Raw genomic sequence first — 13,158 nt, forward strand, 5'->3', positions numbered from 1 at the left:
ATTCATCAAGGTTAAAAAAATGAAAGACAAACTTTGAATTCAAAAGGTTGCAAGCACATAATCAACCTGCAACACATCACACTCATTAATTATACATTACTATACAATTACATTACATTTAGATAAAAATGTTTAGATTGAAGAATGCCCACCATTTGCTCATTAATATTGGTAAAATATCCATGCAATGTTCTGAGTTTGTGTGCTGCTAAGGAAATTCAGAGGGCTATGCAAAATGCATACCAATGCAGAGGTACTCATATAACATCACTCTTTTTTAGATTCCTTACCATGCTGGCAAGAGGAAGATAGTTAAGAGGCACAGTTGGACAACTTTGAATGCAATATCAAAGGTTTGAGGATGAAACAAACAAATGTATGCTGTGATACTGGTCAACACAGAAGTTCCTTCAAATGGGAAGAACAGACAGATTTGACTGAACTGGACTTTGTGTAATACAAACATGCCCAAGTACAATTTCACTGACAGGAATGTACATCAACTATTTTATTATGTAGTTGGCATTACAAAGATGTATCTACAGAGAGAGACATCAAGCATAATCACAAATGCTGACTGCCCTATGTCTATTTGAGCAAGTACATCATCCTTCTATAACATTGTGCATTCATAAAGGACCTTGAAAATGCTTTAAAAATGGTCTGATGCTGGGGCATGCTTAACCGAAAAAGCTTTTAGTGAAACCAAAAGAAACTGTATCTGCTCAACATTCTGCAGAATCAGACTTTTGGAGTCCAGACAACAAAATTAACCAGAGTTTTTGCCAAAATGAGGATAGTAGAAACTTGGCTCAGTCAATATCATTGCAGAATGATACATAGGAAATATTGAACAGAATTTTAAAGGGAAAGAAAAAATCACTTCAAACTGTGTGATTCATTTATAATAAAATAGCTAGTGCTTTACTACATGCTGATTGTCTTATTGCTATACACATAGATAGCCATGAATAATAAAGTTTGTAAGTGGAGATACACCTTTTTGGGGATGGATGCAATTATATCTCTCTATATAATATATATAATATTACTAATATTACTATATTAGGCTCCAGTTCAGCCGAGCATTTGTGCTTATGCTTAGTTGAAAGCATATAAAGTGGAGGGTTTCTTTCAAGGGCTTAGACACATACTCAAGGCTCAGTCTGTATCCTGAGAGCTTTGTTCAAGTGAGAGACAAAATACCTTCACAGGGAAGTTTTTGCTATATTAGAAGAGACTTTTTTCTTCAAACAATGCTGAACCTTGGAAATTAGAGACACTGAAGAAAAAACTGAGGCTTTACTAGACAAATATCAAACACACGTTTGGTAAAATAATGAAGCAAAAGTGACAATTGTTCTTTTGTACATGGGAGGGATGAGACTACTACTGGCATATTGCAGGTTTTTCTGTTGTACATTTGAGGATGTTAAGAAATTAGCATTGAGGAAAGAGTCACAAACATATTCAAGGACCTCATAAAATACCTTGCAATTAAAGGGCCAATAAGTTTAGCACATCAAAAACTGTATTAAGAGATTACTCTATTACAGCATACAAGTACATTTATGTGGAGGCCTGAGTGCTACTCTGGAAGATCCATGATGGCCAGACACAAATAAGGCTCAGTTAAGTTGAAGTGCAGTTCTGTAAATGGATTCAAATTGCTGGCTGCTGCTATTTAAGCATCAAGGGTAAAAGGTGTAGTGGTCCCTTTGGGGTTCAAACTGCTTTGATTGTATATTTTCTCATAATATCCTCATCAGGTGGAAAATTTATTACTTCCAGTTTTAGATGGGAAACTGAGACATAGAAATGCTAAGTGATTTGCCTCAAGCTCTCAAAAGAATGGCAGAACAAGGATTAAACCATAGCCTTTCAGGGCCAAGACTGTCGCTTGAACTGTGACTGCAATCTTCCTCTCCCATAAACTGCATTATATATATTTGACATGACCCTTAAAAATATCTGTGAGCTTTCTGACTGAACATAAAACTGAAGTGAATTATTTTCTGTTTTAGTGGTAATGGTTAATATTTTTATTGGACAGCATGGCTTGTTTGAAAAGCAAGTGTTTTGATTCCCAGGACAAGTATGATACATACTTGCTTACTCCTAGAATTCTATCTATGAGATAAAATATTCATATGAAACTTAGATCCTCTGGCAGACAATGAGTGATTTTTGTGATGAAACAAAGATTTAAAACAAACAAAAAATAATATTTATCAGAAAAGAAACAATATTTGGGATTTTTTCCTAAGAAATATTATCAAATATCTGAACATAGATTTTGATGTTGGACTCAAGCCTGATCCTACTTTGAGCAAAGAACACAGGAAAATGCTTGTTGGCTCACATAGCAGCAGGATACAGCTAAAAACCAGATAGTACAGCATTGCGCTGTCAGGAAAGCCAAGATTTCATTTTCATGTAGGACAGATCAGAACATTTTCAAGTGTATTAAAGCAGCTCTTTAAACATTTCATGAAAAGAATATATGATAAAAATAATAAGACTAGGTAAATATGTAACATTCTACTTCAGTTTCCTGGGATGCACTCATTCCCTTTATGAGCATTTGAGGCCATGCCACATTTGTTTGCTTTCTGATTTCCACCACCTTGCTTGCACTAAGAGGATTTTTTAAGATTGCAAAGGAGAACCTGGTTATTTCTTGTTTGTCCTCCATTAACAGCTTAAATAAATTCTAACATAACCAGATATGAAGTCTTCATCGTGATTCTTTTATAACCTCACTTATTGGCTCCACAGTCATCCAGACTAATGGTATTTGACTATTGCCCAGCTTAAAGGTACATTAAAGCTGTCTCTGCAATAATACTGTTTACAAGAGTAAATTCAATCCTGCTCATTCTATTCACTAGTATTTTCTATTAAATTAATGCTAGGGGAGGAAGGATTTAGAACACTTCACCTCCTGCAGAAGTAATCAGAAAATGTTCATGAATGTTTGTGATGGGAGGAATAGAACAGAAGGCATTTTATGATGCTGATTTTATCATATTTCTTTTGATTGGTGTTAACTAGTGTACAAAGATCCAAGGCTCATTGGAGAAAAGGGATCTATGCATTTTCAAAAATTCTTGTTAATAAAATAAATTTAAGGGGGGGAAATGTAATTCATACCTTACTGTGTAAGTTCAACTCCACTAGCTGCCACCACCACACAGCACTGGGGCATGCTGTTAAGATGAGGAATGAAAACTACTCTGAAAGACAATATCAATCTAGAAATTCAGTCATTGAGAGCCTGCTTCATGAACTGAAGCTAATTAATGCTCTCATGTAGAGTTGAACCCAAACCATCAGAATTATAGCAACTCCACAGCTGAATTACTTTTTTAGTATGCTGCCACTTAAAATTCCACCCAGTCACTTTAAAAGAATGGAGCACATGATTAAATTTTGCTACAGGAAAGGAAAAGATGAACAATTAAAGTGAAAATCTCCTAAACCCCAAAGATTACCTAAGATATTTAAATACAGAATGACTTTGTATTGCAAAAAAGCTTTCTGCAAAAAAAAAAAAAATCCATTAATTATCTGCACAGACTTCTTGTACAGCTCTGTTTAGAAGCTCTAGAAAAGGTACTTTTGTCAGTTGAGCCTTACAAAGCTGGTTCAGTAAAAAATTTGAATATCCTAGTATCAAAGCACAACAATGATGCTGACAGTGTGAACTATGCAATTTTTTAAACAGAATAATATTTGTGTGCAGATGTCTGGAAGAATATAAATATGAAAATAAAAAACAAGGGTAGACTGAGCAGAGCCCTTTACCTTAGAAGGAGCAAAAACACAGATCATTTTTAAGAAGGGTATGAATCTATAATATTTGCAAGTTATTCTCACATTTTGCAAAATTACTTTAACTTGGAGCCTCGTCCATCATAACACTTTCAAACCCTTCTCATTCATTTGAATTCCTTGATGCCCTTGTTTAGATACTTTGCTTTCTGAAATAGACAAGAGTAAGATTTCAAAGTGTGGTCAGGATGGAAGAGGATGGTCAGACGAATATGGCTATAAAACCACATCTGCTAATGTCTTTAGATGATGATACAGCTGCTGGAAATCATAATATTTAGTTGTCTAGGTTATCAACTACATCAAAATTATATTTACAACTAGATTTTTCATCAAATACATGGGAATATCAAAGGTAACATTTCAAAAGGAATTGAGTTATGAGGCTAAATCACATTGACTTTCAACACAACACAGGCATCTATGTGACATAAATATGTGACATACATAGATTAGCATTTTCAATACTAAGCCATGTCAAAGGCATGAGGCCTTTTGCTGTATTGGGACCAGCACATTGTAACTAGGAGGAAGTCAAGGGAAAAGGAGGGGCAGAGGAAGCGCAACAGAGGACACAGCATTTATAGAGACCATTGCTCATGTAAACATGGCTCTTTTTCTGTTTGAAGTAGCTGGGAGGTTTTCTCATGCTGCCTTGAAGGAGGATTATTGTCCTCTTCTGCCTGGTGTTTGCATTTGTTTCAACATGCAAATTCAGCCAACTTATGAGATTCAAGCCAGCATGTCTTCGACAATCTTCTATCATAGCCAGAAGATACGAAAATCAGTCCTAAAATGGAGCAAACATAGACAGCAAAACCTTGGTCAGTGGCAGAATGGGTTATTGGGAAAAAGGACTTACAGGAGGCTGTAAAGCAGCTGGAGGCCTAGCAATAATTCTTTTATAGAGATATCACACAAGGGGATGGAATACTGACATAGCAGCAGCTTCTTTACAGATGTTTCAGAGTGATCTCTGAGGCTCATAAATGTTCTGGGTATGAATGGGCTGTCTTTCTGTGACTGGCACGATGTGAGGCACAGGCTTAAAGCTGCCATCCCTGACTGTAGCAGAGTGAAGATGTCTACTGATGATGATTGAGACAGGGAATGTTATTTTCAAACTCATATCCAGGACAACATCACTGCAGCTCAGGAATTTGTACAGCTCACTCAGAAGCATGTTACTCTGATGAATCATTGATTTTGAAATAGCCATACAAAGAAAAGTTTTGCTTCCAGCAATGTCTCCAGTTCTGAGAAAATTATATAACATGTAGGAAACTGATAGGAATTTTGACTTGGGCTTTGAGACAACCAAAGGAGTCAAAAGTCTAAGGTCTTGAGCTCTTAAGTTTGTCAACTACTCCTAAACTTCTAGGCTGCCCTTCCTTCTGAGCTGCATCTAATTTTCTCTGTCCATGCACTCTGGGAATCATGGTAGATAACAAGTAATTTAAGACAGGTGTGTATACCTTAGAAAAAAGGAGAGATCCTTAATTGATTTTACTGTGAGCAGTCAAAACCACAATGTCTGTGGTTCCTTCATGTTGACAACCAGTAGCTGTATCTCAAAGGTTGCTGGAGAGCTGCTGGAACTACAATGAAAGTACACAGGCAGCAGATAACTCAGAACTTCCAAAGATGAATAACAGACTTAAGGCAAGTTTATGGGATGGAGCAGTGGACACTACCATGTGGGTCACAGGATCCACATGAGATGCTGATACTGAAGAGCCACTTCAGGACTTCCAAACATCAAATCTTGATTCCCTTTAAGAAAAGATCATTCAATTGCAATAGCATCTGGCACAGCATTAGGAAGAGCACTGTGAGGGAGGTGATCCTTCCCCTCTATTCTGAGCTGGTGAGACACATCTGGAGTGGTGGGTCCAGTGTCGGGCTGCCCAGAATAAGAAAGATATGGATTCACCATAGGAGTGAATCTAGCAAAGGATCACTAAAACAATTATAGCTCCAGAGCATCCTTTATGAGAGGACAGGCTGAAGGATCCTGGAGAGGAGAAGACTCAGAAGGGTCTTATCAGTATGTCTTAAGTACCTGATGAGAGAAGATGAAGAAAAAGAGATCCAGACCCTTCTCAGTGGTTCCTAGTGACACGACAAGAAGAAATGGGCACAAATTGAAACACAGGTCTACATTATCTCAAGAGCTTCCTTTCAACCTAAACAATTCTGTGATACTTTACAGATTGCTGATTTTCCAATTGAAATTTTACAAGTCTCAGGGTGATTTTCATATAATTCTTGTAGTTCTCTGGCTTTTCATTATTATGCAATGGGTGGTCCTGTGGTGTAAAGGAGAGCACTCTGGACTCTCAATCCCAAGGACCTGAGTTCAAGTCTCAGTAGGGACCGTCCCCCCTGGCAGTTAAATGCCTCCCTGCCATCCAATTCCATCAGATCTGGGACACTAAGTTAGTACTGGGTGCTGGAGACAGTCCCAAGGACTTCACTGTCACTGTCCAAGCTCTCTCGGCCGTGGCAAATGGACCTTAGGAGTTTAAGGGTGGGGCCAGTTCTGTGCACGCTGTGCCTCACCTAAAACATCCACTGCACAGGCTGGAAGGGCACACCTACGTGGGGAGAGCCCTTCCCAAATCTTCGTTTGCGAAGTCTGGCCATACATACATACATACATTATTATGCATAAGGTACCACCAGGGAATATGGAACCTGGAGAGAAAAAAAAAGAGACCAGAAGTAAAAATGTGATTTGATTTATACTCAGTCTGAAGAAGTTGCACAGAGCTAGATCCTTTGCCAATAACCTACACCCTACACAGTATTCTCAACAGTGGTGTAATTCAGCACTGAGTGCTATTGACCAAAAAGTTGCTCAGACTTTGCTTTCTGATGAAAACCATTACCCAAGTGTCAGTAATTTTCATGTCTCACTTGAGATACCAAGGTCACTGTAGAAGCTGAAAAGTCACTTGTTTGGTGGGGAATTGGGCCACTGCAATTTGGAAAAAATGAAGATGTGTTAAGTTTAAGGTTGCACTGTTCAAACTAAACTTAGTAATTCAACTATGGGTCTTGGCAGAGAACCTACATGACTCCTCAGAGAAAACCTACCATAGATCTCAAAGAGGAAGCTACATGACTGGCTAAGGTGCGGTCAAATGTGCTTATAACCAGGTCAGCTGAGTGCCTTTCTAACTATATGAAATCATCACCTAAGTGTAAGAAAACACTTTGTGAGGTGATTATCAAAGACAACCAAGAAAAAGTTGAAGAATATAGTTCATTTAAGATTTATGAAAAATAGTGGTTATTTTAGCTTGTAGTATTTGAATTTTGTGTTGATTACTAGGAATATATTGAAAAACAAAGTAGCTGAATTTGACCCACTCTGATACTTGGAAATGATAGAATGCAAGAGGCTTGGAGAAGTCATTGAAAAACAACTTTGAGTTAATGAAGGGATACTGGCAAGCTCCATTATTTCTGAAAACCAAGAGTTACATTAACTGCCTTTAAAGGCCCTGTATCATCCATTCCACATCCTGCCGCTAGGACTGGGTGGAACTTATGGATGAGGTACTTTGATACTACGGATATTCAGACATATATCTTGATATACCACCTTGGAAACCGAGTCTTTGCACAGAGATCTCCTCAAGTCTCTACAGACTTTTTCTCCAGCAGTGACACATAATTGACTGCAGACTTTATATCTAGAAAGGTATTTAGGCCCTGTGCAGCCTAGTTACTGTGGGTTTAATCAAAGGAAGCCTTCATTTCTCTCACATCAAATATAAGTCACTTACCTTCACCCAAAATCTCCCAATGTCCTATTTCCACAATTCTTATGATCTCTTGTGCAATACTGTGACTCTACAAGGTGAGCTACTTACCCAGGTGAAGTAATGCTTTCAACTCCTGCTGATTTTAACTCCTTTTTAAGGCCTTTTATTTGACTCAGAAACAAAACTTCCAAGGTACCTCAAGCAATAAACCTTCAGTCTTGGCTGGATTGTCTCTAATACTCAGCTATTCTAGATCATAGCCAGATACCCTCCTCATTTACAGCTTCAGTTCTAGTAGATTCCTAACCCTCAAATACTTCCCTAAATTCTTTCTGCTATCAAGTATACAGAGTCTTTCACAAGTGCTTCCTAATCTCCACCTCACTTCACTCTCAGCAGAATGGGGAGCAAGACCTAAAGTTTTCAGTGTGCATCTCTGTGCCCAGAATGAGGCCTGAGATGGCATGGTCTGGACAAAAACCTCCTTAAAATGTTCTTCCTGCACATTCCTAGCAATACTTCTTCTGATCACCACCACCAACATTATACTGTGGTCACATTTATTCCTAAAATCAGATAATCATTATCACCTTGGACCTCTAATTGGGCTTAATTCCCACCTTTGTCTTCCAGATCTTTCTGCACAATTTCTGTAAGTTTCTTTTTCTTAATGTAGTTTATATTCTTATCCAATTCTCAACTCTTAGTCTCTTGCATAATGAAACAACCATCTCTCTGGCCTTTATAAATGCTTCTTTGTCTTACCTGTCATATGCATAATTCATCACGTATCTACCTACCTCTCACTTTGGCCTGATCTCTCCTCTCTTTACATCTTTCACTGCTTCACCTTTTATATTGCAACATGTGTCACAAACTCTCACATTCACTTGCTTCTATACAAAGATTTCTGAGGCAGCTTCCTGGAAACATTGTTGAGAGGCCATGGTTCATGAGAGCAACCCATGTTTCAAAGAAGCACCTTGATGATTTTTTACCCTCTGCCCGCCCTGTAAACATCTGCAAAGTTCCCTCACTGTACCCTTCACATCCCTCTTTTGTGATTCTGTAAGAAAAATGCTGCCTTGCTGAGACCACAGCTTGTCATGCTGACCACTACTAACTCCTTATTCTCTTAATCTGTCAGCATCCACTTTTACCAATTCTTTTGGACTCACATGGCAAGGTTTTCCTGACAGAGGTCATATCTTCTGCTGTGCTAGTACAATTTCTGACATACTACAGTTCTGCTGGGGGCCTCTGGGTGTAACTACAATAAAAAATCCATTCTAAGCTTTGAATACAACATTGAATAGTATCTGTTTAATACAGAGGGTTAAACAGACACATTAGCAGTTCAAGCAGAGTTGTGGATCCAAATTAAATTCAAACAAGAATTTTGCAAATGAAGAGCCAGAAAGAATTCAGTCTATCCCCCATCCACCTCCATTTTCAGACAAGCAGGTCACTGTTGCATTCTCTAAGATGTTAGAATATGTTGGTTTAAAAACAAATCAAACTAAGAAGACATAAAAGAATTAAAAAGCATTCCCACCCAGCTGTCATCACAATTTTAACAGAACTGCAGCAATTTATGCCAGGTAAAGCCTCAGAACAATATATTTGGAAAAAACTTACACTGTTGATTAGGGGAGCAATTTCTTATTGATGATTTTTAATTTAACACTTCCCTTAGGTTGGACAGAGAAATCATTCCAGTTAGCTTTACTCTCCCATATTCAATACTACAGCAATGGTGGCTGTTTGCCCCCTAAGAAATGCACAGTCAGAATGCTGTGGTAGTTACAGCAGCCTAACGATAAAAATAGGTTATGGTTCAAACAGAAACACTATATTTTATTGTACCAGCTGCATTAAATGAGAAAAGTTGACTTAAAACTTGTTAATTAAATGCTTTCTTTCAAAAAATATTTTTAATCAGTCTTCTCACCCTTCCCTTGCAAAATACAAATTCTGACATTGCCTTCTTAGGAGCTCCCAAAAAGCAGAACAACTATGATTAACATTCTACCCTTTCATGTGTTGTATTCAGCAAACCTGAACCTCCAGGTTTTACTGCTTGGATTTTGTTTCCTGAATCTTCCTTTCTTGTTTACTGTAAGCATCTAGCATTGACCTTCTGCTTTTTATTTCTGCTAGGCGGACTATATGGCATTCGTATTCTGGCAGCCTGAGTCGACATAAGGACATTCAGTGGAGTCAGTAAACTTTTTGGTCCTTGTTGAAGGCACAGCAGTTCACTTGCTGTGGAACAAGAGTGGCACCCAGTGGCCAGAGAGCTTGGTCCAACATTTATGTTCCGAAGTTTCTGTCTCCTGCATTTTATAAATCCCCTTGCTGCATATTTAAGACAGAAATCCTTTTGTGCTCAAGCTCCCAGACCCCAATCCCACCTCTGGAATTAAAAGACAGAAGCTAGAGAACTAAAGCCAAAAGGTTTCCTCCCTGTACTGGTTTTGAATGTCATCTTTTCTGAGAGCATAAACAATCTACCATAGGTATTAGGCATGTATAAAGGGTATTGCTTATTTCTGAGGTATCAAGTAGCAATGGACAAACATGGACATAAAGGAGTTCAAGGACCTCATCTAAACCTAACACATTGTCCAGTAATCCTGATAAAGTAAACATGTTTTTAAACTGCTTTGCCAAAAAAAAAAAAAAAAAAAAAATAAAAAAAAGTGGCAGCAGGAAAGGAAAACCCAGGGACAGAGACTGCTTTGAGATCTCCCCTCATGGGGGATATACAAGGTTTTGCACTGCTCCCTGTCCATGGATGGGTTTTAGAAGTCTATAAATTAAACTATTGCAATGGAGGCATAGATGGTGACATGGTGTGGTGATGAATACTGTTACCTATGTGACAGTACACATTTCATCTGTTTCTCAGAGGTTTAGGTCATTTTATATTCATGTTTCAAAACACAATCAAGAGTACAAAAGTCTGCATTTCAGTTATGTGGTATGTTGTACTTTTAATAAATTTCTTTGTGGGAGCTGCTGCTAGTAAGAAAGCTTTCACTCTCAATTCGTTAACTTGGGGATAATTGATGCTTAAAACTGGAACATCAGTTTTGAAAACACTCTGTCAGAGAGCCTAAGACACAAACAAGTATTACCCTCAAGGGAACATTCTCCAACACTTGGGTGTTGGGTGGACAAAACCAAGTTCACCATAACACCAGTTTCGCAATGCTCTAAAATTCCCAATGATCAGTGGGTGATAACGGTGCAACTGCTTGCAGGGCTGTGTCTGGGTTTTTGTTTTTAGGCCCTCCTAGCAGTGCGAAAATCCCCATTTCTACAGAGGCCAGCAGATAATGGAAGTAGGATGAGTCTTGATTCTCCTCATTCGTGCCATTCCTCAAATTTTAACCTAAAATTTGTGCTAACTGGTATTTTTTCTAAATGCCCTGGCACCTAAAATGGTATGAGCAAGTCAAAGTCAAATCTGTCAACTAGAAATAAACCTACTAGTGTGGATGGCTACAGCTAGAGCTTTACAATGTGACCTGAGTTGATTAAGTGGCTCACAAATAAAAAGGCACATCAGGAGAATCAAACATTAAAAGAAATTTTAATGTTTTAAAACAAATATAATGACTTTTAGATATCTGCTGTGGCAATACTGAAAGCTATGGATCTTTGTACTTCTTGAGTTATGTTAGGAAAAACTCAGCAGTCTGGGCAGAAATTTCTGCCAGATCTTTTGTTAATGTAAAGTCTTTGCTCTTTGAGTGTTTAGTTTTTGCTACACAATAGTATTGAAAAGGTAACAAGAAAAATACTGTTTCTGATCCAAATGTGGCCTGACAAATCCACAGTGGTAGACTGACAAAAGTAGGAAGAATTCCCTCATAACTGTATTGTTTGGCTCTATGGGAAGAAATGAGTGTAGTAATATTCAGGTTTATTTGTCATAGAATGTAAACACAGCAGCGAGTAGAACATTTACTTCTAAACAGGGACTCCAAAACGCATTGTCTCCACCATCAAAGAGTAAGAAACCATCTTACAGATCCTCTACAGAGTTAATACTGAAGAGGTTTCATAATAGTTTTGCACTTATTTGCAGTGGTTTCTAAAATTACCATGACTATGCAAATGTACTCTGCTGTTATATTACCCAAACTTCTTCCCATTTGCTAATTTATTTTCTTCAGCATTTTATTTTGTCACAGAAGTTTTCCTGAGGGAGGGCAGTCACTATGTTGTTTGTACAGTGCCTGATGCAATAGGCTCCTAACAACTATTTAGGATCCTTATGAGGTAGTGTAATAGAAATAATAAACATTTTATTTTCACAAACAATAGAAACCAGCGTATTAGAGAGCAAGCTGAAGAATAGAGGCTTTGTGGCATGGAAACACTTCCGGCATGTGGAAAATACAAGATATTTTGCATCTAACCTCCTTTGGGTGTTACATTCCCTTATCATTTACAATGCAATCTGGATATTTACAACTTGTCATCTTATTTACCTTAATTTGATGAAAGCAATTGTCAAATAGCTTTATCTGTGACAGAATTGAAAAGAGTGCAGCATTTCAAAAGCATGGTGTGAATGCTGTTTTCTACAACATGATGCCATAACACAAAACTAGTAACAATACTCCCAAGCAACAAAATTGTTTCAGGTCAGTAATACTGTACTTTCTTTCAGACACAGTTGTTTTTATGTTGCAAAAACCTGAACATGGAACCAGTAAAGAATTAGTATCCATGAAGGAGTTAAAGTCTACAAAATTAATTTCCCACTGGTGAACATGCTTTTTCATCATTAAGGATGCAACTTTGGTTTCAATCCTTGCAATGCTGGCAGGGAACCTGAACTGAAGCTAAGAACTCCAAGTAATCCTGCAACAATATCTCTGCACAATGATCTCAGAACCTCACCCTGAGCTTCTTCAGATGTCCCATTTATCTTTCCCTGGGCATCTACCTCATATGTGGAATACGTGCTGAACATTTTGTTGTCTTCAAAATTAGCAGGCTCTGTGTGTAAGGTCAAGGCGCAATTGAATGATTAAATAAGTCAGATGCTGGATTACTGTCATTCTCAAAATAAAGTATTTCTCCAGCTTTCCAAAATTCAGTATTATTTTGTTTATGGTTTTGTGAACTGCTCTCACCCTGGAGAAATGAAAGAAAATAGATTAGGAACACCTTTAGTAGATTCTTGAGCCGGGCTCCAGTATGAAAATGTAGTTGCCCAAAGTCTAACTTGAGAGGTCATTTGAGTTTTATTATTTCTGTTTATGGTAGTGCTCTTCATATTCCAGCTTCTTTCTACAAATTTAAAGACTGTCCTAACCATGGTGCCCACAACTGTTTGCAAGCACCTTTGTGGTAAATAATCAGAAATATCTTCCTGGGACAACCTTAACATACCAAGGGAGAAACAGACAGGAGAGTCACAGGGTGGGTGTCAGGCAGGCATTCACAGGAATAGAAAAATTCCTTCCAGCTTCTTTCTCTCATTTCTCTTCTGTGAACTTGGCTAGGAACATAAGAAAAAAATGCTCTTCCT

The 13,158-nt window shown here is 37.9% G+C and overlaps 1 protein-coding gene across 1 annotated transcript in view; it reads right to left on the reverse strand.

Moving 5' to 3' along the window:
* Positions 1–13,158, reverse strand: part of LOC139684672 (uncharacterized) — a 16,842-nt gene continuing 3,684 nt past the window's right edge. Inside the window, exons 3-5 of the mRNA XM_071580834.1 lie at positions 6,397–6,531; positions 5,897–5,946; positions 1–4,624 (exon numbers count right to left, since the gene is read on the reverse strand). Coding sequence (XP_071436935.1) covers positions 4,619–4,624; positions 5,897–5,946; positions 6,397–6,531 — 191 coding nt within the window. The 3' untranslated portion in view covers positions 1–4,618. The remainder of the gene's footprint in view (positions 4,625–5,896; positions 5,947–6,396; positions 6,532–13,158) is intronic.

The sequence above is a fragment of the Pithys albifrons genome, chromosome 2, assembly GCF_047495875.1.
Source record: "Pithys albifrons albifrons isolate INPA30051 chromosome 2, PitAlb_v1, whole genome shotgun sequence".
Classification (NCBI taxonomy): domain Eukaryota; kingdom Metazoa; phylum Chordata; class Aves; order Passeriformes; family Thamnophilidae; genus Pithys; species Pithys albifrons.